General features: G+C 47.7%; 2 protein-coding genes across 2 annotated transcripts; one reads left to right on the plus strand and one right to left on the minus strand.

Moving 5' to 3' along the window:
- Positions 1 to 1,318: 1,318 nt before the first annotated feature.
- Positions 1,319 to 12,106, minus strand: DENND11 (DENN domain containing 11). The gene is made up of 9 exons (XM_035568560.2): positions 11,860 to 12,106; positions 6,962 to 7,061; positions 5,735 to 5,893; positions 4,876 to 5,029; positions 4,478 to 4,616; positions 3,891 to 4,022; positions 3,554 to 3,704; positions 2,992 to 3,060; positions 1,319 to 1,856 (listed from the first exon to the last, which is right to left on the minus strand). Exons 1-9 carry the CDS (start codon positions 12,104 to 12,106, stop codon positions 1,661 to 1,663), a joined length of 1,347 nt encoding a protein of 448 aa, XP_035424453.1. The 3' UTR covers positions 1,319 to 1,660.
- Positions 12,107 to 14,557: 2,451 nt separating this feature from the next.
- WEE2 (WEE2 oocyte meiosis inhibiting kinase) lies at positions 14,558 to 27,325 on the plus strand. The gene is made up of 11 exons (XM_035568571.1): positions 14,558 to 14,890; positions 17,758 to 17,957; positions 18,821 to 18,869; positions 21,768 to 21,940; positions 22,592 to 22,713; positions 23,575 to 23,721; positions 24,444 to 24,545; positions 24,881 to 24,966; positions 25,891 to 26,061; positions 26,146 to 26,288; positions 27,172 to 27,325. Exons 1-11 carry the CDS (start codon positions 14,558 to 14,560, stop codon positions 27,323 to 27,325), a joined length of 1,680 nt encoding a protein of 559 aa, XP_035424464.1.
- The last annotated feature ends 277 nt before the right edge of the window (positions 27,326 to 27,602 follow it).

Here is a 27,602-nt window from a genome sequence, read left to right on the forward strand (position 1 = left end):
CTGGAGATTTTCTTTACCTGTTTTAAATAGAATCAGCAGGTGAGACTTTGGTGGTTCAGGTGCTGTCTCATTCTATAAAAATGCTATGGTAAATGTACACACCAACTACAGTTTGCATTTCTACAAACTGCAGAAAGGCTTCAAAGTGCTGAAGTCTCTTACAGTAGGAGCAGCAGCTAAGTAGGCATGGTGATAGTTCAGGAAGAACAGTTAGCTTAAAGCTGATGCTACTACTGGCCAGAGGATTTTGGACAAAGCAGTATGTCACACCTACAAGCCGCAGTACCATTCTTGGACTTTGCGCGGCAAAGGGATTACCCTTTACAGACATAGCCTTTCTGGAGGGAAACTGGCCCTGTATCAGGTGAATCCTATCTTTTCACAGTAAAAGACTGAGGAACGCTATTCATCTGATTCTACAGCTCCTCTGCTCAGGAAGAAAAAGGCTTGCTGTTAACCAGTGCTTCCAGCCAGTTAGGAACAACAAACTCCAAGGGAGCCACCTGCAAACCGTAAAGTTGTCCCAGCTGGAAGGTCGCATACTGCTGTCTGTCTCACAACGAAGACAAGGACAGCGGCAGGCAGTGCTGGAGGCTGTTTGACAAAGGATTGGCAGACGGTATTAACTCAAAGGCAGGGCAAGTACTGTCTGCTACAAAGAAAGGGCTAGTGCCATTAGTTTGAATATACTTAATTCAACCCAATCCTGCCCAGCTTCATCTGAGCTGAGACTGGAGAGCATAGTGACCGCAAAGTGGCTCAGTGATGGTGGTCCCTCTTCAGTGCGAGACCATCTTGCTGGTTTGAAGATTTTAATCCAAAGCAGCAGGTTCAATACAACTGAAAACCAGAGGAAGCAGAAGGAGGGATTAAGTAGAGATGGTGCTCTTCTCCAGACGAGAGATAGGTAGGTGTAGTCTTTAACAGTTTACACCACCTCCAGTGCTGAAAGTGAAACCGTGCCGCTCTGGTAAGCAAAGTCATTAGTTCCTGTAGCACCCCCTCATCCCAGAATTGCTTCTGCCGTTGATGAGGAAGGGTGGCTTTATTCCAATTCAGCTGCTGAAAGCTGGTTGAGGGGTGTTTAAAGGAGTCCCATTCTTTATCATTGGTTTAACTGTCCCCACCTAAAAGCATGGTGGGACAGGAGATGTTTTATGAGACTGGGCAACTAACAGCCTGTGCTGAAGCTCTCTTCAGTCCCCAAGTACAAGACGAAATGATAGGATGGTTTTTCCAGTCAAGTCTTGAGAGCTCAGCGACAGCATTTCACATTGGTCCCCATCAGACACAGTGCTTTCCTGAAGTCCTCAGCCCTCAGGCATCCAGACTAGGCCAAAACTTAGCTATCACTGGCACCCGTGAGGGTTGGTGCAGAGGTGCCACTGGTCCTATCTAAACAAAAAAAAAACCAGAACTGAGAAAGAAGGGGAGATGAAAACAACAACAACAAAAAAAATGAAGCAGGTGCTTCTTGGGGAAATCAAGGTGGTAAAAATAAAATCACATTTTGTTGTAAAACTATAAATACTTTCCATATAAAGTTATTAAATAAAACGAGATCTGTCCAGTGGCTGTGGTGAGTTCCAGTGATGCTCCTAAGCAATGTCTGATAGTCTTTAAAAAGTTGTCTTTGTTCCCCATCTCTCTGGGCCTTGGTTTAAGTGCAGCAGGGGTTGTCAATGACTAGCATAACATCAATGCCATACACTTCCAGGAGGTCCATAAGGAAGCTTCGATCCCCTTGGGGATCCAGACCCATGCCTCGTGCGTGGTCAGCTGTCAGCGTCTTGTCCTGGCTGGCTGACACTTCCATCAGGGTCTGAAATATCCGGTTGTTCTGCTCCATGAAAAACCTGTAGGGTAAAGTCAGCTGAGATGATGGCATTGGACCCCAAAAAGACAGCATATTTACCAAACAGGCAGCAGAGCCCCAGCATCATGTTTAACCCACTTTAAGCACAGATCCCACCCTGTTAGGTCATACTGTAGGAGGTTTCTATCCACCCCATAACAAAGGGTGGAATAAACAAAGCAGTAACTTTTAATTTACAGTGGTGCTTTTGTCTGGTTGATTTATGGTAGGCATTTCACTTTGCAGAAGAAAGTCCCATTGTCAGCTAGAGCTGACAATTACTTTGTGGTAATTAAGTGGGTATATCAGACCTATAGCTCCATAAAGCAAAGGAAGAAACAGTGTTTTTATCTGTCTAAGTAAGTCTTTGGGGTAAATGAATTCTCCATTAGTGGAGCAGAACACAGCAAAGAGAGCTACTTCTTACATAGTGCTTTCTTAGGAACACAAAAGGCTTTTCAAAAAGAGCTCTGACTACATCTGTGCAGCTCAACACAAAGTTCTGCGCTGACAGTCCCTCAAACAATTTCATCCTGTAACTTCTCACCTACTGGTGCAGCCTGTGAACAATAGCAACAGGCAGTGGAGGGCTTCAGAGGTGGTACAGGTGTGGTTTTCATCTAATTCTGTACCTCACAGTCTACACCCAGTTCTGGTTCCTCTGTTTCCCAAGTACAGAGCCAGCTGCATCAATGGGCTAATCCTTCAAGCTCAGGTCTTATCTCCACGCTGTACCTCCCCCAGTGCGGTACAGTGCCTGCTTCCCACAGACATTGTGCTTTCCTGAGCCAAATGTTTCTCGCATGAAGAGTCCTACGGTGTTTACGTTTTCAAAAATGGGAGGGGAATCTTGCATTTCTGGTTTTGTTTTAAAAGTTTCCTTCTCCATTCCAGCACTTAAAGAGTCCCCAGTGGAGACAAACATGGCTGCCTTTGGCTTCTCGCATTGCAATTGGGATGAGCTGAAAAGGAAGAACCAGTTTGGCTCTTGGATCCCTAGAGAAACACAAAACTGACTGTGGAATTATGTTAACCATGGTGTTTCATAATATGCTACACTAGCGCAACTTGAAATCAGTGAAAAATGCTCCCTAAGCCCAACAGTGACCAACTAAGTGTTAGACACATCCACTTACAAGATGAAAAGGTCCTCTTCACACGAGCTACAATCCTCACCCACTTCTTGAGAATACATTAACATCTGCCTGAGAGAAGGGAGACGGATTAAATGCACGTGCCTCCAGTGAAGCTCAAAGCATTATGAAATGATGATCAACAATGAAAACTTCACATCCATTTCTTGGTGACAAATCAGATTAGCCCCCTTGCCCCAATATCTGGGGCAAGGGAGCCTTTATAAGGCACTGGACTAGAAATCAGGATACAAGGGTAATGTTTTCAGTTCTGCTACTGATCAGCGGTGCGTCAACGATCAGTCACAGAATCACACTCTGCTTCTCTTCCTGCCTTCTGTCTGCTCCACCAGTTCACTGGTTGAGTGATCACGTGTGCAGAGTATTCAGGGACTCTCATAGCAGCCAGCTACAGTGGAACCAGAATCAAAGAGATGAGCTGAAGCAGTGGAAAGCTTGAGAAATATTAAGAGAAGGTGGCAAGTACCAAGGAGCAGTGTCCTCTCTATCCCACATAGTATTGCTCTGCTAACAGACCCAGGATCACTCAGATCTCTAGTGTTACCTCTGGTCGTTGAGCCGTCGGTACTTCTCCTTGTCAGCATTGTTAATTTTCAGGAGTGGTTGCAAATGCTCGTGATGTGTCTTCACATTCTGGTTGTCCACATAGACATCGTAGAGATCCCGTTTCTCCTCAAAGATCTTTTCTGTTGTACCTGCCAAAATCAGAGAAGATTTTTCAGAACAGCATGTTGCTTTCCCTGCAGACCAACTGTTCTCTCCTGCCTTTGCAGACAGTCATTCCATGCACATCTTATCTTCAGTTTTAACTCACAGTCTGGTGTCTCAAGACATTTTCCAGCCTGAAGTTAAAGAAGTTCTGCCTAACCCTTCATACTTACAGGCCACATACGATACTTCTGTCTCTAGCATTTCTATGTCTGCCACATTCACATAGAAGAACGGTTTGGACTCCGGGACAGTTCCTCCAAGACCAGGTAGAGAAACGTTGGCAAGGCAACAGCAGCAATACACTGCAGACAAGAGGAGGATGTGCTGAGATGCTTTCAGTAGACTCTGCAAGGGCATTACGAACCCGCTTACCCAGTTCTCCCACACGCTCCTATGTAAACAATGGTTAAGGCTTTGAAATACTTCTGAACACCAGAACTCCTCAAGTGGGAACATCTTATCTTGGATAGGAAATAATCAGCTCTCCCACAGGAATTGCGTGTTCTAGATCCCACAGATGCATTCAGCAGTCTTATTTTCTTGTGTTTGATAGACCCAGGTACGTCTTTACCCAAAAGGCCTGAAGAAAAGCATTTTGTAAGAAATAGGTAAATGAAGGCCAAACTGTATCTCCACAAGGAATGGTTGTGATGGATTTTTAAGACCTGCATGATGTCTGTACCCTCCATACCCACAGGCATTTCTGCAGTTCTTCAGCCTACTATGTAAGAGCTCTGTGATGCCCCTGGAAACGTACCTCTGTAGCAGACAACTCCAACTGGGGGCGGTGAAAATATCAATATGCGCTTGCGCAGCAGGGCAAACTTCCAGAGGACAAGAATCTGCTCACCAAAGAATTTGATGAACTGAGACATACAGCCAGCAGGGTGTGTGATCTGCAGGTGGAGGGAAAGGGAAGAAAACAGCTCAGAGGTGAAACAGGGACACATGCACAGATGTCTAAGTCTGAATGTGGGAGCAAGACCAGCACACGGCAACGAGAGAACGGCAGCTTCAAACAGCCCAAGTAACAAAATCTCATCTAAAGCAGCCTACAAAGTGCTGGGGTGACTGCTTATGTAAAGAAGTATGAGACACTGGTAAAAAGCAGCAGCACACTGCGCGTTCCTGCAAGCCTCAGAGGCCCTGCCTCACCTTCATCTCGGGGTACATGTATCTGTGGATGGACGGCAGCCAGTGGACAGGCTGCTGGGATGTGGCAGTGCCCTTGCCATCAGGGAGAACTCCTTTCTTGTCATCATAGAATGCCTCTAGATGGGAGTAGTGCCCTGGCATCTCCAGCTGGTGTCTGGAAAAGAAAGGAAAAAGATTTGTAGCATCTCCAGACTCCACTTATTTAGTGCCTTGCCCTCATGTAGCATCTGCTTTCCTACGTAGCAAAGGAGCCCCGGGTGCCTCAGCTGCACAGACTTACCTAGGAGGGCAGCCTGAGGATCAGGGGTAACACCAACGTTCAGCGCAGTCAAAGAACATGGGCATGAAGCAGACAGTGAGCTGATTTACACATAGGACTGATCCTGTTTCAAAGTACATTCAGGTAGGAGCAGCTTTCCTTTCTACCAGAACCATTTTCCTGGCCAGGCCCACTCAATGCAGCTGAGGCATCCACCTGACCAGGATCACCATGACAGGCTTTTTTGTGAGCCCTTAGAAAAATAGCTTTCAAAAGGAGAGAGAAACTTGTTGTCCTCTCAACAAGAGGATGCTAACTTCTTGTGCTCTCCCCTGACAGTTTTTTCCCCATTGTGCTTCAAAGTAAGTAGGGTTTGGATAGCGTTCCACTAGGCTGTTAGCAACAAACAGGCTGCTGCTGAATGGGTTCCTTTTCTCCTTCCCCATTGTGAGTTGTAACCCTCTCTCTGGTGAGCCTGTCATTTGAGTTATAACTTGACATTCTCCCCAAGTCCTCACTCCCATCTAAAACCACCCTCCATCGGGGCAATGTTACCTTTCCCGGTGGGGAGTGGCCAGTCCCATACCCAAGGGAACTTACCTGACCTGATTCTCCAGGAAGTGCATGTACCTATAGAGCAGGGTATAAGAAGGGGACAGAATCCCCACGGACTTCATGCGGGCACCACGCTCTAACTCGCTCTCCACGGGCATGTTGGCAAAGCAGGCCAGGCCAAAACAGAGCCCTTTCCGGAAATAACTGGGGACAAACATTTGACAGAAGAGTTAATGTTAAAAGCTGGGAATGAACGACAGGTATCTATCTATGTGATCACCAAAAATACTGATTTGGGAACACAGTTCCTTCTTTAAGGAACCCCCTGAAATCCCACCTTGCTATCTGAAAGGTTAAGGGCTGGCCTTTGGTGTCTCAGCCTTCTCAGGAACAGGACAGGACATTTAAGGCAGGAGTTCCCAGAGCCTCTGCCACTAAAGTCCCTAGCAGCCATGTCTCAGCATGGCAGCCAGTAAGGAAAGAACTCAGAAAGCCACTTGAGGATGCAGGACCCAATCAACACAGTGGTGTGCTTTTAAGGAAGAAAAGCCTGCAGTGCATGGAGCTGTGAGTATAGACCGGCTACCTAGTCATATTTTGGGTGCCTGCATGCGGAAGCATGCTCTAGCTGAGCGCAAGGTTGAGTCTGTATGTCTTTGAGAAAGTAACTGTTATTCCTGACCAAAAGCAATGGTGTAAGTGCAACTCATTGCAAAACCTTGCTGCATTGCAGCACTGGGCTAGTAAAACCACAAGAATGGAGAACTAGCCATAAGTCTTTCCGCTGAAGGAGGAGAAGAAAGTAAGTGAGGACCATTTACCACAACATTTAAAGGATCCAAAAGCACTGACAGAATTAAGAACCACATCGTTTCTAAGTTCTTTTTCTGCAAGATCCTTCCGATTTCAGTTCTGCCATTCTCTCGCCTTCACAGCAGGTCTCTGCTGACTGTCTGGAAGGTTGCAATGCAGTACGATTTGCCCAATAAGCATTAAAATTTGCACATCACTGGGAAGCTGGCCTTCCCCATTCACTGGCTGACCTCCACAGCTCAAAGCTGTCACGCAGCAGATGCCACATAGCTCGCTGCACTTCGTACCTTGTTGAGTGAATCTGATCAGTATCTTTTGCTTAGCTAGATACGGGTTAGCAGTACGGCAGTGCAGGGACTTAACTTCGTAGGTGGTATTTTCCTTGCATGTCCTGAATCAAGGGATGGTGGTGTAGATGCGCAGCTCAGAGAAGCAGCAGTATAGCTCAGATATACTCACATGAAGTCTGACTGGATTTTGTGGGACCCGCTTGCCATGGATTTGAATTCCACGCCTTCCAAATCGATATCTTGAGGTAAACACCATTCCACCATGTTGCCTGCAAATAAGCAAATTTATTTGAGTGAACGTGGATGCAGTGCTCATTAGCAAAGGGTCAACACCAGCAACAGCAAGTTGCTACCTTTACACCACTGGGTTGCCAGTATCACTGAACCAACACAGCTCCTGAGCTCCTTAACTGTTTTGGACAGAGGCAGTGATACTGTACTCAACACCTCTCTTGCAAATGTTACTTGTTGCAGCACTACACCAAGATGTTGCAAAACTTTCCCAGTTGTTTTGGAACCTAGTGGTACGTTATGGGTTTATTCTTTATACACTTTATCACAGAGCAGCTACCATTCTGCCCCACGGGGCACTTTGACAGTGTAGCACTAATACTGCTCCCTTCAGGCTGCCTACACCAGTATTTGATATAGACAGAACCCTAAGTATGGACTGCTGCTCTTTAGGGTGAGCTTATGTGATAGATCAGCATCAATATCTCCCTTTGGCTATGCATTATAGGACCAGTCAAACAGTAACCCCTAAGCCAGCATCCTGATCGTCACTACTCCCTAGAATTTCTCTCTATTTTTTGTTTGGAAGGGTAGGAGGAGTTAGCTAAAGCTTAATTTGGAGGCCGGGGAGTTCCAAGCACTGCAACATGTTTGTGCATGCTAGAATAACCACACAAAAAGCACATGAATTACAAACTAGATCAAAATTAGCAAACACCTGTCACCTGACAGCCCAGCCTGAAAGCATGCAGTTGTTCAACAGAAAAGGCCACCTGAGGAGCCTGATAGAGCAGTCACAGAAAGTCCCTAGAGCTGACAAAGTCCTGCCTTGCCGCTGGAAAGTTTACCACGGATGAAAATGGGCACTTCTCAGGCTCTTCCATACAATTCAGAGTCTAACCTGCTCATCTGGACACAACTGCTGCAGTGACGTGCTCTAGGCTCAGCCGCTGGTATTTGAAATAGTGTTTTCATTTCAATGAATTTGAAATAATGCAACTTACTTTTAAAACCAAATGGAAAAAAAAAGTTCTTCGGTATAATGCAATGGAAGATGCAGCACAAAGATGTTTTCAACTGCCCCCGTCCTTCCTCCTGCCTTTAGGGATAAGCATCGCAGCCGCGCTTGCATGGACACAGCATGTACGTTTGCAAGGGCCCTACGCTTAGCCCAGACTTTTAGAAATAGATGCCTCATGTTTAAATAGCTCTATTTCTGAGGCCTGCCTCTTGTGTTATTACTCATCCTGCATAAGTATATGCATGCAAACTCGCACAGGAATTGGGTTTAGCTGCTGACATTTAAACGGGCTATTTTTCTTCTCACACAGATATTGTATTCAGCAGACCTCCCCCAGCCCTGCCTGGCAAGGACTTCAAAATACAGCAGCATAAGTGCGGCAACCAGAGAGAGTTTGCATCCAGCTAAGAGCTCCCAGTCCCGAGCACACCTCTCCCACGGCGCCGTGCCAGCTGGGCGGCAGCAGCAGCAGCAGCCTGGTGACCCTGGGCACAGCCGCGGGAAGGCACGGAGCTCCGCTCCGAGGCACCGTCGCCTTTAAGAAGTGTGAAAGGCTGGCAGAGAAAGCCAGTGACATCATGGCAGCCTGCACGGTCCCCTGTAGGCTTTGCATATTATATATAGATGTTGGCTTTTGTTGTGTGGGTTTGTTTTGTTTTTAAAGGCACAAGACCCTTCCTTGACAGAGCAAGGAAGTAAGCCCTTAAGACTATCGCCTCTTAACCGCAAAACCGGGGTTAGGGCTAGATCCTCTTTTAAGCCTTGCATCACAGAGAATCACCTATTGGTCATCGCTTATATATTAATACATCAGTAAGCAAGAGCACCATCGAGCACAGGAACCTTTGCCTTTCCTCAGTTTAGTCAGAAGTACTGCTGCGAAGCGTTATACCATTCATTAGAGGCGTCGATGTGGACACGGCTCAAACAACAGGTGTGCTGCAACAGCAAGGAAGGAAAAGATGTCTTGAAACAGAGCCTTATCCTATGCGTATCCATGAAACCTACTTGCATATCAGGTAGCTTTTTTTTTCCCTGGGATCTGTCACTGGGAGCTGACATAGGCAATCCACACCTGTGCTCCTGGCAGTTCCTCACGCCACCTTGCCCTATGAATGTACTGGCGACGTGGCAGTCAGGGAGCAAACGTGGAGATAAAAAAAAAAAAAAAGTCAGTCTGGTGAAACAGCAGAGCAAACAAAGGAGAGACTTCACCCAGATGCAATAGCAACTGCCAGCCTGCATGAAAAACAGGAGGAGGGAGGAGAGAGTAATGCAGAAAAACAGGAAGCATTTCCCTTCCCTGGGCATAAAGCAGCTCTCGTGCACACAGGAAACTTTCCAAGCGAGAGTCAGGCAGTGCTAGAGAGCTGGCGAGAGGTTGTGCCGAGAGACAAACCTGGAGATCTGGAGATCTCCCAGCACCAGGCCAAGTCACAAACCGCGCTCTTGGTTTCTGGTGTGCAAAATTAGTGCTCTTTTGGTGTGCTCTTTTCCTTGTCCTTTCTCTCCCCCGGACTTTTAGGTCCTCACAGAAATGATGACAATGCTAGCACTTGGTGGCTGCAGTGTAGTCATCACCTGGCCCTCCTCACCGCTAGGTATTTCCCAAGGTCTTTAGGGTCCCCAGCCGTGCAGTGCTACTGTGTTGTGCCAGGACAGGAGAAGCACACAGTGAGACCTAGCAGTATTCTGGCTCAGTTTCCTAGATGGAAGAAATGCAGGACAGAAAAACAACACTTTTATGTTTACTGGTGGAAAATGCATTTCTTCCCTCGCTTCCTCCCCCATTAGTCACATCACCCTGTAAGCCACCAGACTGCGCAGGACCTCCACAAGGTTGTCTGTCATCACCATCACAGAAAAAGGGCTAAGACGGTTCAGCCTCTTTTACAGTATTCTGACAGAGAGGATGTGGCTATTGACTTCGCTTCATCTTTCTTTATCTTCTTCCCACAGCAAAATTTATTGTCCTGTTCTCTTTTGCTTGCTTTACCCAAAACAAATATGAGTCTAGCAGAGCACATGAGCTGGAGCCTAATGCCAAGTAGATCACACCAGCGGATGTATCCCCACTGCTGCCCAAGATAATCTCTGGTGTTCGGTTACTCACAGCCCGAGAGAACATCTGTACCAGGAAATTCAGTTTAAACTCATTAAAACACCTTGTGACTGCGCTCTTTGTGGGGCAGCATTTGCACAGACCAGGTGCTCGCACTTTTTCAAGTCTCAGGACAATCCCAGCTCATTACTCCCTTAAGGAGATGACTGCCAAAGGGCAGGGAGCAAAGAGAAGACTGCGTGGCTGGCTCCTGGGCTGCCACCATTCTGCACCTAGCTCGCAGCGCATTAGTCCTTGTAATAGCCATGAAAAGAGCTCCCTCTCAAGTCCCACAGGTTTACCATGCTGCAAGTGGGGTGACCACCACTGGTCCAGACGCTGCCTCTGACCCCTTGGTTCAGCCACTCACACAAGCATCGCCAGAGCCCCAGGCACAGTGGGACCATAACAGTGGCCTCGCAACCCCATAACCGACCTTTGTGAGCCCAGCACACGCACCTGCTAGAGGCACTGAGCTTGTCTGCTTCAAGCCCTTTTCAATTTGGGAGGGAACCTGTTACAGTCTTTATTTGCTCAGTTACCACATCCTCCTCCCACAGTGAAGTAGAACTGCTACTGCTCCCCCGTATTTGAGCAGGCATCACCTGATGCAGTCACCCTCCCAGCCACCACCAGGAATTCTGCCTTCCTGAGCGAGCCACCAAAGGAGGTGTGCTGTGCCTCTCCTGGGCAGGACCAGCCAGGTTTCTGGCTCGGACACCGAGTGGATGATCGCCTTTAAGTCCCACACAGGGACCAGGTACTCTCACGCACACTGCACAAGTCCTTCACAAGATGTGATGCGGCTGACCCAGGAATTCCTGCTCCCGGCCCCAGCAAGTTCATACCACTGCAGCTCCAAGATCTTTCTTCCGAGCCCACATCCTCCACGGGGCGGTCTGCCTTCCACCCGTGACGCTGAGATCTGTCGATGTGTTCCTCGCAGCCATATCACGCTCCTTACGTTCAGCACCGGTACCGAATCTTCCTGGACTTGACGGACTATTACGAGGCTGATGACGCCCCGCACTAACTGCACATCAGATGTGAGAAGAGCTGTTTCCCAACTCTCCCTGGACTTCTTTCAAAGCAACAGCTGGTTCAGACAAACTCCTGAGAAAGCTAAGCTTCCTGCCAACCAAGAAAATCTCACCATTTCGTAGAAGGCACATGCTGTCACATTGACAGACAACCTGCTGCCGCCGCGGTCGCCCAAACCCTTCTGCGGTTTGGATACTTAGGACAAACACCTCCCATCGGGGAGATGTCGGCCAACCTCACGTCAGGTTTGGGCAAGTCGGGAGCCCGTGACCCCAGGCTCGGCGCCTGGCGCAGTACGGGACGGGTACATTTTTGGAAGCCCTCTGGTGTTGGGGCACAGCAGCCCACCTGTCCGGCAGCGCGGTGCTGACAGCACTTGGGGTCAGCTCTCACCGCTTCCTAGGGATCTTCGGTTCGGGACGGGGACGTGGTCTGCTCTTTCAGGGCCCTCCTTTCCAACACCCCAACCCCAAAGCACGCCGAACCGCCGTGCTTTACAGACACCCCCCCGCCGGCTCTGCCCCCGGAGGGAAGGGGCAGCTGCTCGCAGGGCTGGCCGGCAGCGACCCCCCGCATCCCCCAGCCGCTCCCCGAGCTGCGCCTTCCAGCCGAGCCCCCTGGGCACCCGTGCGGCCGCCAGGCCCCGAACCGCCCCACCCCCGGCCCCCCTCACCCGTGCGGGGGTCGAAGGTGACCACGAAGACGGCCACGATCTGGTCCGGGTCCTCCTCCGCCCGCGGCGGCCCCGCCGCCTCCGCGCCGCCCCACGGCGCCGCGCTCCAGCCGCCGGCCAGGCGCCGCCCGCCGCCTCCTCCACCTCCACCTCCGCCTCCTCCAGCATCGGCCGCGGCCGGCGGCGCCCCCACGGCCGGGCCCTCGGCCCAGAAGAGCAGCGGCGCCTCGTCCCCCCGCTCCACCATGGCCGCGCCGAGCCGAGCCGAGCCGAGCCGGGCCGGGCCGGGCCCAGCAGCGCCGGGCGACCGGGGGGCGGTGACGGCGGGGCGGGGCGGGCCGCTGCGGGCGGGGGTTAGCGCGGGGAGCGGGCGGGGCCTGCCGCCGGCAGCCGGGCGTTGGGGTTCGGTGTTCGCCCCCTCCTCCTGTGCCCCCAGCAGCCGTTCCCTGTGAGCTTCATCCCCGGCAGCTCCGGTGCTGAGCGGGCGCTCGGTGTCACGGAGCCCGAGCACGAGGTTACCTGGCGGAGCTGCAGGCGGCGGGGAGCAGACGGAGGTTCTCGTGGAAGGTGGTGGGCAAAGGGGAAAAAAACCAGCCCTGCACACACACACAAAAAAAGGGGGAGCCTCTTTCTCCCCTCTCTGTCATCCGCACAGTAGCACAGACACAGCTGCCGGTGCGTCCCCACGCTAGCCCAGTGGGGGAAACAAATCCCAAATATAAGCCCTGGCCCACATGCGCAGGGTGGCGCCCAGCCCGCTTTGCTCTGTGGTCCTGTCCCAGCAGGAGGGAACAGGACATCATTTGTTGGGGATGTGCAAAGTTTAAAACCAGGGGCCACGTCCTCTGCTTCCTTGCTTCACCAGATCAAAAAGACTTCAGCTCAGAGGGAATATGACTGTTTGAGGAGAAAAACTCTCTTTCAACAGAAAATGAGCAAATTTTCCCTCCAATTGAGGGCTAGGAAAATTGTCTCCATATCTTGGAGTAGAAAAAATAAGAAGCGAAAATGTGGTGGCTTTTAGGTAGATGCAAGAGTAATGAGTAGAGCCTTCTTCATACTCGGTCCAACTTTCCTCCTTTACACCTCGCATTCCTCCTTAGAGGAATGGCTACCCATAGCCCCTAAGAATAACAAAAGCAACAACAAAAAGGACAAAAAAGGGACAACAGGACAGCAGCTGTGCCATGGGAGAAGTGGGTCTGCAAGGCAGCAGGAGCCTGGAAGAAATGCTGCAACCTCTGGGCCAGATGCGAGCTGTGAAAACAATACTGAGTGCCTGGCACGTCCTAATACCGTTTTGGTGGTGTGTATCAAGGGAACTGCTGGTCACGGTCTTAGCAGGCAACTTCAGAGACCCAGATGGCCACACTTTTAATTTAAAGGCCAGCTTATGAGGGTCAACTGACCTCACGTTGACATGTCCCTTTATTTCGTGGAGGGAATTCCCCCTGACCTGTGCACTGGCAACTACACGCCAGTGCTGACAAGCCCCAGTCTCTTCTGGGCTGTGACTGCTTCCACTTCCTGCACGTCCCTCCAGCAGCCCTCCTTGATGCTTAGAGAAAAGGCTTCTGTAACCTTGTTCTCAGCTCACTAAAGCTAGTTCTGATCCTTGTTCAAAACACAGGCTTCATCCTGCTCCTGCTGAGCGACAGCAGACCACCTGCGTGTGCCACTGGCATTGGCATGGCCAGTGTCCGCCTCCTCTCCCCGGGCACATACGTGACAGCTTGAGATGGGAACCCACAACGAGACCCACATGTGGCTCCTCATGAAGTCTAGCACTTTGTAACTTAGGCTATGAACCTCCCAGTGCAGGCGGTAATGCTTTCCAAACTAACACACGTCTAAACGCAGGAAGCCCAAATTCAGACCTAGTAGGGTCTGTCCCCATCAGACTGATCGTTTATGTAAGCTGAGCCCACGGAGACTGCATCCCCCGTGGGATTAACACGAAGCAGCCTGGCTGTCAGCAAACATCACCTCCCCGCAGGGCCGGGAAGCTGGAGGAGGGAAGAGCGTGCAGAAGCAAGGGGATGACTCAGAGGGAGCACTGGCTCCCTGTAGAGCTGGCTGCAGGCACAGCAGATCCAGACCCACAGCAGCCCCCCAGCCACCAGCAGCCATACGCAGGTGCTGCCGAGCTCCAGCTGCTTCCCATTAGCAATGGGGCAGGTGTAAGGTGGTTATAAATGCGCAGGAGGAGGGCTCCCTGTAAGGTGTTTGGTAACAGCTTAGGGGTCCCTCTGCTTTTACGGCTGTAGGTGGAGCGGGGTCTCCTTTTTCTACTTGAGGAATTTAAGAGAGAAAAGGGTGGGGGAGGGCTGTCGTGCTTTGCTCTGTAGGGTTTGGTAGCTCAGTCTCTGTGACGACAGTAGTTGATGAAGTGCTGGTGGGTGGAGAACTTCCCTTGGAAGCTCACTGGGAAAGGTAGTGACTTCTGGGTTTTGTTTGATTTGCACCAGCAAAGTGGAAGTCAAAGCTGTTGTCCTATGAATGATAGCTGAAAGGATTTGTAGTTAGGAGTTCTGGGACAATCCTTAATCAATGCAATTAAATGTTAGTTATGTGTGCCCTAAGGGAGGGGGCAGTTATTCTGCTTGTGTTAATAATGCTGCCTTCCTCTCCCTCTGCCCTTCTCCCTCTAACCAAACAGGCCAGGATCAGCTCTATCTGTTCCATTTCATATGGTGAAATGGATGACTGGGACAGCAGCGATGATTTCATTCAGAGGCTGGATTTTTCCAGTTGTGGAGAAGAGGGTGAAGAGAGAAGCCTACATGAGGAGGATACCCTGAGTTCAAGCCCTCTCAGGAGCTGCGACTCCCAGAAGTGGCAAGGGGACAGCCCTCTCCCTGTGACCCCTCACAGGAAACTCAGTGAGATTTTCCTGAGCAGGACGAAAGCCTGGGTGAGTCCTACCCTGAAGACTTCCCTGGGTGTGACCAGGAGCCGTGGCAATGCTGAGACACCGCTGCACATCACCTGGAAGAAGCTGCAGCTCTGTGACACCCCGCACACTCCCAAGGTAATGTCACACACCACCTCTGTGTCCTGGTGGGCAGGGTCTGTGGCATCACTGGGGTATTGCTGAGTGTGTGATGTGGGGAGTCTGTTCTAGCTCTGTGGAAAGCACGTTTTTAGTGCTAACCATTGTTGGCCTTCTTCTCTTCTGTTAGAAACCTGGACAGCAGGCTCCTTAGCTATGGAGTGATTATTCTCCAAGTGTGAATAGAAACCTGTGTGTGGGAGCAGGTGTTTTGACTCTTTCCAAGCTGTTGTTGAAACTACTTAACTGGTATTAGTTCAGCCAGACTTCAAAAAAAAAAAAAGTGGCCATATGCCTTGGCTGCCCATGTGTCCCTCACGCTCTGCTTAGGGCACTGGATGTCTGTATCATCTCTGTAGGAAGTGTGCACTGTGCTCCCTGAGGGACAAATGTGCCTCTTTGAGGTGCTCATTGCCCCAGGGGGAGCTTGGAGGCAGGCAGCTGCCCACACTGCATGCTCTGTTCAGCTCATTTTTGGATGAAAGTGGGTTTTCTCTTGAAAGAGCATGTTGGGGGTGACGTTGCTGCTGGGCGTTACTTTGTCTAGTGAGGCTGGAAGACTTCCAACCAGCTCGTTGTTCATTGATGTCGCTTCTCTCTTTGCGTGTAACTGAGCTGTTCGGTGATCTTGGGGAATGCAGGAATTTGTTCTCAGGGCAACAAATCAATGTATGCTTGTGGAGGAAAACTAGCCTGTCTTCCTCTGCATTGCTCTTCTAAGATGTCACTTATCTACTTATCTGGCTTGTTAGGAGAATGGTCTTGGCCCCTTACTTTCCATGAAGCTTCTTGTATAGAATATAATACAACTGATCCTGTCTTCTGTGAGTGCAAGTGCGGACTTGGAGGCAGCTTCTCTGCTCCTAAATATCTCTTGTTGTGTGTGCTGGCTTCTACCATTCAAGACTTGTGATGAAATGGAGCTCTTCCAGGCCTTGCAATGTTCCTTCTCTATTGGTAGGCCGGTTGCTTTAATACTTCTGAGCTAGGATTTGACTTCTCACTTCCATCAAAGTGCTTCTGTTTCTGCTCCCCTCCAGAAATGTGCCTTTGTGGAGAGAAGGGTGGCTCTATGGCCACACATGACCAACTACACGGCCGTAGGTACTGAGGAGTGCCCTGCCCCTCTCTGGGGGAAGTGGCTCTAAAGGGCCTCACTCCACTTCGTTTTCTAGTAAGCTGCAGTAGACGGGCTCTAAAGGCCTCAATCTGCCTGTAAGGGTGGCTGGGGGCACTGATCATGGAACATTTGAAGGTGGGAGAAAGGGTATGAGCAGATCCATGTCTAACTGCACGCAGATAAGCACTGGAGCCCCAGCTAAGACATGTGGCAGAGCAGGCAGACAACTACATGTTGTGTACATACCCAATCCTCGAACAAATTGCTAGAGATAGCTACGGTAGCTGCCTTGCTCACCCTGTGTGTTAGCAGCTGCTCTCAGATGTTATAGGAGACAAATCTGGTTATGGAATAGAGCTCTAGCAAGGCAGATGGAAGCTGCATGCATGCAACAGCAGGCTGCGATGGTATCTCATATCCTCTTCTTGACTTGTGGCTAGACCAGATCGTAGCCACAAGCCTATAGAGCTTCTTGGCTCCCGGGTAAATTGGACTTAAGCATATACTGCTTTTGATACATCTGTATGCAGAAGCTTTCCAACAAAGAACAAGGGTATACAGATTGGAGCTTGAGAAAGTGATCAAGATGGACTTTAGGGTTATAATAACCCAGTAGCTGAAACTGCCAGTATGGTATTGAAATATAGGAATGTCCCAGAAGTAACTATATCCCTCAGTGCAGCATCAGTCTGGCTGATGCACAATACTGAGTGCAACTACCTTTTCTTTAGAAACATCAGGGAGGGGTGGGAGGAGTTCTAGGTATCAGTGAAGATGTGGCTCCAGAATCACAAGAGGCAACTCTGTTGGATCAAAAAAACAGGTATCATGATCCTCATGGTAGAGAGTTCTGGATTTAAAGGCCTTTCTAAGGGCTTTCCTCTAGGAGAAAGAGGTATATTAAAACCCATTTGGACTTCTTACTGCCACCTTGAAACTGAAACAAGTCAGATGCGAACTGAAAAACTAGACTTATTTCAAAAAAGCTGGTAGTCAGTGAAGGGTTCAAATATCACAAAGTTAGTTGATTTTTCTATCTTTGGATCAAGATAGGTGTTTTTCTTAAGTTATGGTTTACTTGGGGGCAGGATTTTAGCCTGGTAGGCTGAAAACTAGTGGCCTGTCTTTTGTGGGAAGTGGGACCTAGACTATACAGAGGTTCCTTCTGAATTTAATTTCTGAAACTTTATTTTGTTGCTCAAGGGGACCTGTTTTCTGGTCGCTCTGTCAGTAGCCATATCCAAATATTTCTAACACGCTTTCTGTTGTAATGCTGCTTACTGCTGAGGAACCAGAAGGGAACTCAGGTCGTGTCCCAGCCTTATCTTCCTGGCAAACCCATCCTGGCCAGACTGATGTAACAGTCCAGGTTTGATGAAATTGTGTCTTCCGTGTTAATGCAACCATCGTGCAATTTCTGTGGCTCTGCAGGTGGGAAACATGAACAGCTAGTTCCTCTTGAGGACTGAGCTTGTAGAAGTGTCTCTGCAGCCTTCACCCAAGACAGCAGAGAACAGTGAAAGGGCTTGGTAATGAACTTAACGTTTTGTGGAAGAAGGAGAAAGCTGTCAGGACTAAACTAAGCATGTAGAGTTTGTGATTTCCCTTATCCTAAGGAAGGGAGCTGAGTTCTCCTTCATTTGCAGGACAGCAGTGGTTTTATTCTGACATGGCAGCAACAAAACATTTGTTGGCTCATGGCTTTTTTTTTCTCCCCTCAATACAGAGCCTGTTATCCAAGACAGCTTTCCCTTCACCTGGGTCAAAGGTCCCACCCAAAGGCTTCCGACATCTGAGATTTACTCCTGGCACTGACTCAGATGACTCTACCCAATCTTCTCTTGTCAATATTAATCCCTTTACACCAGAGTCATACCGGCAAATGCTCTTTCTTCCTAATGGCAAGCGGAAAGTCAGAGGAGAGATGTAAGTGAACTGCTCTTAAATAACAGGTGGGAAGGAGTCTGTTTGAATGAGATAAGTAATGAAGGAGACATCTAGTACTCAGACTTATTTGCTAATGATGAATCATCCACTTCAGTCATATTCACTGATGAAAAACAAACATCAGCAGACATGAGGGTAATAGAACAGAAATAGGAGTAAAACCAATAGTTTCACTTGTTCAGAAATGTAAGTGGGGGCTCAACAGTGAACCCCAGTGTTTTGGCTTTAGAAGAAAACTGCACCTCTCTCCTGACCACAGGTGGGGTGGAGTTAGGTTGGTTTACGCCCACATCTGGGACTCAGAAGATGTGCATGCTTGCATATCTTATAGATTTAAGGTGGGAACTTGATATCATCGACCTGCAAAAGCTCTGGTCCAAATCTGGTTTGGGTTAGCCAACACAAACTTAGTCAAGTACCTGTGTACTACAATGATGTCTGTCTTTCATAGCCCCAGCTGTAAGAGCACAGAGGCTTCTCCCCACCCCATTGAAAGCACAGCAGGGCAGTTTCCTCCATCACTAGGAGCTTGTTGTGCAAGGCCATTTTCCATGTATCTTCACCAGAAATAAGGTAGCCAGCAGGAAGTCGCCCTGAATGATGCTTCTGTGCCCTGTGGGCACTACAAAAATTGATAGATGGAAGATTTTTTTGACTGAGACTTCCTAGCTTGAGTCTACAGCCTTTCAGGCTTCGCTTAGAACCTCACTGCATACTAATCCTTTACAAAATACATCTGTAGGGATGGGATTTGATTGTTTTGTGAGATGTTTTCATGTCAAATCTTAGTTGGTTGTTGGACTGAAGTGATGCATCTAGACTTTCCTGAACTTCTGTTATAGGAGGAATCCTGATCCAAGAAGCCAATTAAAACAGGATCTACGTACCAAGGTAAGTGCCTCTGCATAATCTCCTACAGAGAGCACAAGATGCTAGCAAAGATACAGTGCTTGATGAAACTTATTCACCTATTGGATTTTAAATTATGGCATTGTGACAGAAGATGGGTACCTCTGATAGAATAATTCCAAGCTGGATGTCTGATGTTAACATTTGAGACAGCAAACTTGGAAATAATTCTGAAAGGAAACTTGTGTTAAAGCAGATCAAACTTTGACAAGTGATCCTAAGACTCACATATTTTGGTCAGTAGGTCATTCTGGGAACTATAATAATTTCGGCTCCTTGCCTTGAGGCAAAGTAATTACCGTATTGCTATATCACTGTAAATAATGACAGTACCTTTGTGGTTTGAAGAAGCATGTGCATTACCATAGCTATGAACAAGTGTACTGAGCATCTTCGGATGTAAGGGTAACATGGTTTCTATATTGCAAATGTATGTACCTGTACCACAAACACAAAGACCTTGATCTGAATGGCTCTGGTGTGGATGAGTATCAAGATCTGAGCTTCAACTGCAGTAGGCACAATGGCAAACTTATGAAATGAGGCAGCAAATTCTTTATTCACCTTCAGAAGGCAAATGTCTTGCTGTAGCTCTCATCAGGTGAGCTAAGACAATACTTCTAATGTTTGAATACCAAAAACAGTATATTGTGCTAGTTAGCAACCTTGGCTACTGTGTGCAACCATCGTGTGAGGAAAGCTGAGGTACAGAAAAAAGGGACTCAGTCTAGAGAAAAGTGATAGTGTCAGTAAATGCAGAGCTACCTACATCTGTGGACCTGTGTACTTCACTATAGCAAGTATGAAAAACAAGTTTTTGCTGGCTGAAAATCCCACTCTGACCAGTGCACAAATGAGGCTCTAATGAGGCCAGCTGTGAATCAGTGTTAATCTGGCTCTACACTGAAGCTTTGCTGGCAGTGCTGGAGAAAGAGCTCAGTGCACCCTTGCTGGGCCTCTCCCTGCTGCTGCCCTTTGCTCTACTCCTGCTGGTCTTTGGTGTGGTGGAAGAGCTGTGCAAAGGGCTCTGGGCTTCCCCTTGCCCCCTGCCCTGGGCTTTCTTGTCCAGCTGGGGAGCCTGTGCTTCTCTGGGTCCATGATAGACCCCGCTATGGTTTGTGTAGCTACAGAACAGCAGACACTGCCTTAAAATGCAGAACCAATCTGTCTTGCTGTTGCTGATGCCTGTGCTTTGCTGACAAACCTCTGTGGCAGGCTGTGTTGGCCTGGCTGCATGGGGCAGGAGCAAGGTCTTCTGTACCCCCAGCCATGCTGGCAGAGCTGGGTCCAGTTGCCCTTCCTTTTCCATTTTATCTGGAAGAAAACCACTCATCCAGGTGGCTTCTGGATCACATCTGTATTCAGGTGTGGCAAAAAGCTCAATTTTCCTGAGCAGCACCTCTAAGTAAACATCTCTTGTGCAGGTAGGTGGAACTGTTCGCTGTAACTGTGAGGTACTTAGGCTTACTGGAAGAATAATGTCCAGTGCCCTCTAGCAGAGAAAACTGGTATTGTAGGAAAACAGGTCTGCGGCAGATTTACTACGCAGCTGTAGTTCTACCACGCAACATCCGGGGCTACCACAATTACTGTTTTCTTTAGATGGAAGCCTCAAATTACTTGTGACTTACTGAAATATTATTCTGCTTCAGTGATTAAAATTGAGCATGCTACAGGTATAAAACTACTAGGACTTGTATTTATTTCCTGAGTTAAGATACTGTAATATACAGTTGCCTTATGAAATGCAGCCTGTTGTGAAGAGTTACTGTTTGATATGGACCCATTTTCCTGGCTGTAGGAGCCAACTCTTTACCTCCTTTGCTTTAAGGTCATATCAGTCTAGCAGCAATCACAACAGTGGTTTATCTGGAAAGCAGTCCAGTGTGAACCCCCATCCCTGTAAGGGATGCAGGATGATAAAGAAAAACCACTTAGTCCATTCTCTTGTTCACTTCATGCTCCACTGCTTATCTTTTCTTCTTTGCTTACCTCCCCTGCCAGTAGACATGACTCTACATGCAGTACTAGCATCTTCTATATCCCTGGGGTCTATTACTGTAGCAATAATGTTCCAGCTGATCTGCAGGCTTTTAGCCCTTTGTGGAAAAGTGGCTCCTGGTGAGGAGAGAGCTGGAAATACAAATACTGAGACATGATGATATGCAGTTAGTCACAGCTGGTGCATCAAGCCTGATGAGAGCCTGGACTGATGCAGAATGCCCTTGCTGCAGGCACTCTTGACTAACAGAGTAAAGCAGCTCTTATGTTACTGGGGCTGCATTAAACTAAGGCACCAAGTTTCTCCTGAGCCCAGGGTAGTCATACCTCTTATTGAAACCCAAGCTCTGTACGTGAGTCTGGCTAATTCAGCAATACTGGATGTCCACCTATCAAGGCTGGTAACAGGTCTTCAGGTCTGCAGTACGTGGGCTAAAGACAAGTACATTTGTTCCCCACTGTTCTTCCCTGCCTGACTTCATCAGCCATGGGTTCGAGGAACTGGGCAGGGCTGCCAAGAGAAGAGATAATGGTAATAACCCAAGGGTGTTTAGGCATATACAGCCAACTAGATTGCTTCCCTACTCCTTAGCTGTGATTTCTAACTATGGCTAGCAGGTCATGATTTAAAAATAAAACAAACAAAAAATCTTGGCCAAGTCAGGTCAAGATGGCCTTTGTTAGGTGGCCAGAAAGAGTGTGACCTCTTTAAGTGGAAGGACTGGAAGCGTATCTGCATGCATATGTAGAATCCAGAATGGGAGAGGGAGCAAAATGGGAGCTCTGTGTAGGTAAATGCTACACATCTCTGAAAACATGGCAAATGTTATCTGACTTTCAACTCATACTGCTGTCTCTGCTGTTTTTATGACCTTCTAGAGATGTCCTCTGAAAGAGAGCAATATGGTTTCCCGCTACAAGAAGGAATTTCTGGAGCTAGAAAGGATTGGTGTGGGAGAATTTGGCTCTGTCTACAAGTGCATCAAGCGCCTTGATGGATGTGTTTATGCCATCAAACGTTCCAAGAGGCCTCTGGCAGGATCCTCGGATGAGTGAGTGTGCTAGCTAGAAACTGTTGGTTGAAATGATGGACGTGTTTTTGGGAGGTGTGATGGGAAAGGAGTGTAGACCTAAAGGTATCTGAGAAGTGTGGTAGGAGCAAAAGCTGGCTGCTGTCACTCTAACAAGTGGGAAGGTGGAGAAAGTTACCGCTTTAGGTCTGCTGAATATGAATGTCAGAGAAGAATCCCCAGGCATTGTAAAGTGACATGGCAACTTACCAAGCTCCTCAAATCCACACAGCCAATCTGTCTTTAAAATAATAACTGTTAAACAGCTCATTTGTGGCATTGCCCTACCCCACTGTGCAGCCTTTCTGCATCTGTATTGACCATGCAGTTCTGCGTGCTGACATACTGAAGCAATTGCTTCAAATCTGCCTCTTCCTCTTTAATAAAAGACTTGTTCAGTATTTTTGACAGCTACTCAACTAATTTGATGTGGTGTTTCTGAACATCCTTTTTAAGGGCTGGGCTTTGCTTCAGTAGTTGAGAGCTAGTCAGTCTGCCAAAACCAAAGTAGTAGTCCAAAATACCTCTGCTTTCCCTCTCCCAGGACAGGCTACAACATATGGCTCTTTTCATGGTCCCTGAGCAGCCCCTGATGCCCTGTCCCCAATACTTTTTCTGTGCATGCTTCTCTAGGCAGCTGGCATTGCGTGAGGTTTATGCTCACGCTGTCCTTGGACACCACCCCCATGTTGTGCGCTACTACTCAGCGTGGGCAGAAGATGATCACATGATTATCCAAAATGAGCATTGTAATGGTAAGAACGGTGCTATTAAAGGCTGAGGTGTTGGGATGGGTGCACTTAAGATGAGTATCTTACAGTCCTCTTGGCTAGGAGAAAGGTCTCATCAGCTGCCTGCTCAGGACTGGAGTTAAATAATGGGGTGAACTGTTCACTGGTGCTGCAAGCAGGGTGGTACACTCACCCAAGTTTGCTCTGGCCATGTGGCTTGTTGGGAGATGCTGGAAAAGACACCTCTGACTAACAGAGGAGCTGTGAAAGGCGGTGTTGGTGTGTAGCTCTCCTTGCTCGTCTGGTGTTGCAGCCTGGCAGCTGTGATCACTGGTGATAGCAGTTCAGAGTAATAACTCTAAATCTGGTGGAGGTAACTGTGAAACACAGGGATGTATTTTTGTTCCAGTGAATGAACTTTTGAGACTAAAGGAGAAGCGGTGAAAAGAAAACTGATGGAGAGTGAGGCAATGGTATTTGCTAGTCCTGTGAAATAGCCAAGCTGCCTTAATGGAGATGCACAGAATTTCCCTGCTTTGTCAGATGTTGCATTCTTTACCACTAGTGGATGTGGGATTAATTTCATTGCTCCACTGTTCGCATACTTGCTTTATGCCTATAAAGATAAAAGTAATAAACCTCTCCTCTGTAGACTTGCAGCAGCATCACTACTAGGTCAGCCTGTTTGGTGCTGTAGGTAGAACTGCAGTTGCTTAGTGCCCGGCAGGCAGGCAGCAGGGTGCTCCAAGGCAATGGGAAGGCTGGTATCAAGTGGTGATATCCAGGTCTGGTCAGGGATGTCACTAGTAAGCCTGCAAGTGCTCTGGTCAATAATTTATATTCTAAAAACGCTGCTCCATAAAGTCTTTGACTATTTTCTTCTAGGTGGAAGTCTCCAAGATGCACTGCTGGAAAATGAAAAACGTGGACAGTATTTCTCTGAAGCAGAGCTGAAGGAGATCTTGTTACAAGTCTCTATGGGGCTAAAATACATCCACAACTCTGGCCTTGTACACCTGGATATCAAACCTAGTAAGTGTAGCACTCTTCCTTTGCCCTGTGACCACTGCTGGCTGGATATATTACAGTGCTTTAAAGGAAAGAGTATCTTGCCCTAGAAAGTGAATGTCTTGTGGATTTCTAAGCTTTCCACTGCTGTGGCTGTAAAACAGAACCTTCTCTGATAGCTGGCAGACTTTAATTCTTATGATCCTCATAATTCTCGTTCATGGGAATCACTTTCCTACTAGTAGAGCAAGTAGGATTGCAGAAGACACTTTATTTGCTGCAGTTCTGTTGCAGGGTGCTCAACCTTTGTGAGAGCTGCAGTGAGAAGTGAATGTTTATTTCTTCTGTGCTTACACTGAGGGATGAAGTTTCTGCAAAATATAGTTACAAGCTTTCTTTTCTGTGCAGCTGAGGATGGGCATATCCACAGCAATGTTTCCTTCACAGTCATGTAGTTACATCCTTATAAGAGGATCTCCTTTTTTTGTGCTGAAATCATGCTCCCAGCTTGTGGAGCAGAGGGAGGGGCAGAAAAGTTGATTACCCTAGGATATTTTATGCATAAGATACAACTGTCTTGTCAGTTGTATTGCTGGATATGTAAGCTGGGCAGAAAGCTCATGCATAACTTCCCTGGCTGCGAAGCTAGCTAGCTTGACAGGTGGTATTTCTACAGAGTTGTCAGACTGCTGACTGCTGCAGTCAGGTTGCTCAAATAATAGTTGCTGAACTTCACTGTCTTGCAGGTAATATCTTCATCTGTCACAAGCTGGCAGTTGAGGGCTATGCTGGGCAGGAGGAGAGTGACAGTGAAGATGAATTCTCTTCTGGTGTGATGTATAAGATCGGTAGGCTTTTTGCTTACTTTACAACTGACTTAAATTTAGGGCTGCCCATTACTGCTTGATATTGCTATGTCCTAGTTGCTGAAGAGATTTGCATAACAGAACTGATAGCATCATCCTAAATACCTCTTGTACTTACCAGAATTAATTCCTCTGAAGTGACAGTCTTGGAAAACTTGTTGGCTTGTTTCCAAACCCAGATTCCTGTGTAGAAGCAGGCTTGTTCTCTTACTCTTTCTGATTATTCTGTTGGTGCTCTTAAAAGGTGCTCTTAAAAAGCTGGTTTTTACTGGAGATCTACTTCTGTCTGCTCTGTTGGACACTTCTTTTATTTTTAGGTGATCTTGGCCACGTGACATCAGTAACAAACCCCCAAGTGGAGGAAGGAGACAGACGGTTTTTGGCCAATGAGATATTGCAAGAGGTAAAGCTGCTGGTGGGAGAACGGGGTGGTGAGCACGGAGAGAGATCAACCATAGTAAAATAATTATTCTGATGTGTTCCTTGTCTTCTCTTCCCTGTGCCAGGTCTGGCTGTGAAATCAGTGAAGTTAACTTTATTGAAATAGTATAGGCTTGGGTATTATCCTAATGTACTTCATGCTGTTCTAACATGCTTCAGAAGCAACTTTAGATTATTGCAACTATTTTACCTGCAGTGGGAGAATGGGACAAAAACTGAGTCCATTTCATGTTACATATCCAGTGGACATAAAACTGTTGGATGTGACTACTGAGACTGAGTGATGTATGCATCCAGGCAAATGCTTTGTACAACAAACCACAACTAGGTAGTGTGGAGAGGTAGGAGGCACAGCTGAGGAACTATGCAAGTCCTCTTCTTAAACCTGCAGTAGTTTTGTCACTCTGGCCAGTGAGCAAAAAGGCAATCAGTATGTAACAACCAGCCTGGATGTGTTCATCAGCTCAGATATTTAAGTGACGTTATCTTCCTGTGCTGCAAGTGGATTTAGGAACTGTTTGGTCAATATATCACATGCAGTCAGTCCTTGGTTTGAGATGGGTATGCCTGGCTTACTGCCTTGTGGTACGGGCAAGAGGCACATTTGTTAGGTGTTTGTCCCCTAGATTTGCTCTGGTGATTCTAGTGTGGGCTGCAAGCTCCTCATGAGTGGGTGAAAGCTGATGTGCCATTAACAATTAGCCAACAATACTACAAAATTCAATATTACTGGCCAAAGTTTTTATTCTAAAGAGGAGAAAACTAACTGGGACAGTGAAGGCAGTATCATATACTTGTTTAGCTGCTGCTTTTTGAGCTGATATCCCAACATCTCTGAGTATAACAAGATATTTTCTTCGTATAACAGTTCATCTTCTCTCTACAGCAATACTGCCATTTGCCAAAGGCGGACATCTTTGCTCTGTCACTCACAATAGCTCTAGCAGCAGGTGCAGGACCACTGCCTCACAATGGGGCCATGTGGCACCACATCCGCAAAGGCAATATCCCATCGATCCCTCAGAAGCTTCCCAATGGCTTTCTTGAACTTCTCAAGGTGAGTAAGTAGTCTTAACAGGATGGGGATTTTTCCAGTTCGCATGTGATAGAGTTTTAAACCCTGAACTCCTTTGCCCTCTAGCTCATGATCCATCCTGACCCAGCGGAAAGACCTTCTGCCACAGCTCTTACTAAGCACCCAGTTCTCCGTCCTTCACTTGAAAAAGCTGTCCAGCTTCAGAAGCAGCTAAATGTAGAGAAGTGTAAGACTGCCATGCTGGAAAGGTAGGGCTTGTGTGGGCACGAGGGAGAGAAGACAGGTCTGATCACCAGGCTTAAATGTAGGGAGGCAGTGCTGAGAGACCTAGCATGCAGGAACACTTAGTCAGTTACAGTGCCTGGGGCTGGAAGGGCTGTGGGGCTGTAGCTAGGGACTTGCGGCGCCAAGGCAGCTGTGGTTCACTTCTGGCTTTGAGACACTGGCTGAACTAGAGCAGTGAACTTGTGCGCTTACTGCAACCATGGGTGATGGAAAATACTGATACAATGCGTCGCCAGATAAGAAAATACTACTGAACAGATAGGAGTCTTGCACAGCAAGATAAGAAAAATACAAGGGGGTGGCAGACATCCTCCTTCCCCATGCTCCCTCACTGCTGTTGTTGGCAGGAATGTTTCCAGGTGCTCAGATGGTCGTACCACCCCTATCATTGTAATAATCAGCTGTGGAACAGGTTTTCAGTGTAGACAAAAGACAGTGCTCTGGGAGAGCAGCAAGCATCAGGGAAGAAAAACAGTAGAGAAGTATATGCCTTTATTAGATATCTGCTGCTTGGAATGACACTGATCTAAGTTCCACCAATACAAATAGTGAAACAATGTGGAGGGGGAAGACTGAGGTAGGGATTCTTCATAGTGGTGCTGGTCTGAGTGTTTCATGACCTGAGGCATGGGCTACCTAAACCTTTAAAGTTGATCCAGTCAGGAGTAGAAACTGTGGAGAAACCTATAGTAATTTTCATGTCAAACCTGGGGTCAAAAGTCATCATTCAGCAGTACTGCAGTAACCTTCCTGTGCAAGATTGTTCACAGCCTTCTTCCCCAGATGATGGGGATTCACACACAATGTAGCTTTCTTACTTTCCTCTTTTTTTTCTCTTCCCTGCAGGGAATTAAAAGCAGCCCGCCTTGCCCAGACCCTCATGAAGGACCAACCATTAGGAAGTGCCAAGCTACCAGAGTCTGAAACCTCTAAGCAGAACAGCAAGCGCCTGGTGGGAGGGAAGAACTGTCGCTCATTTAGCTTTACTTTGGGTTACTGAATTTGTGTTGTCCAAGAAAATTCTGGCTGCTGATTGGCCCTGTGAAAGCAGAGGGTCTGCCCAGACCAACACCCCAGACTAGCTCTCCCTGTTGTGTGTTTTGTTTCCCTCATTCTCTATGATGAGATGCTGGCTGAGGAAAGGGAAGAATGACTAGCTCACAAGTACAAGATGTGATTTAAGAGTATTATCCTCAGTCTTATCTGTTTAATTTCTTGTGTAACGGTTCTTGTTCTAGACTAAGAATATTTTCCCATACAAGGGGAAGGATGGCATT

Source organism: Cygnus atratus, chromosome 1 (assembly GCF_013377495.2).
Source record: "Cygnus atratus isolate AKBS03 ecotype Queensland, Australia chromosome 1, CAtr_DNAZoo_HiC_assembly, whole genome shotgun sequence".
Lineage (NCBI taxonomy): Eukaryota > Metazoa > Chordata > Aves > Anseriformes > Anatidae > Cygnus > Cygnus atratus.

Coding starts and splice junctions, on each gene's coding strand:
- DENND11 (XM_035568560.2), bottom strand. CDS start 12,106: ATGGTGGAGCGGGGGGACGAGGCGCCGCTGCTCTTCTGGGCCGAGGGC. Junction 7,062..11,859: donor CACCTTCGACCCCCGCACGG/GTGAGGGGGGCC, acceptor GCTTATTTGCAG/GCAACATGGTGGAATGGTGT. Junction 1,857..2,991: donor GAAGAGGACCTTTTCATCTT/GTAAGTGGATGT, acceptor TTTACCCTACAG/GTTTTTCATGGAGCAGAACA.
- WEE2 (XM_035568571.1), top strand. CDS start 14,558: ATGGATGACTGGGACAGCAGCGATGATTTCATTCAGAGGCTGGATTTT. Junction 18,870..21,767: donor AACAGGATCTACGTACCAAG/GTAAGTGCCTCT, acceptor ATGACCTTCTAG/AGATGTCCTCTGAAAGAGAG. Junction 24,546..24,880: donor TGGTGTGATGTATAAGATCG/GTAGGCTTTTTG, acceptor TTTTATTTTTAG/GTGATCTTGGCCACGTGACA.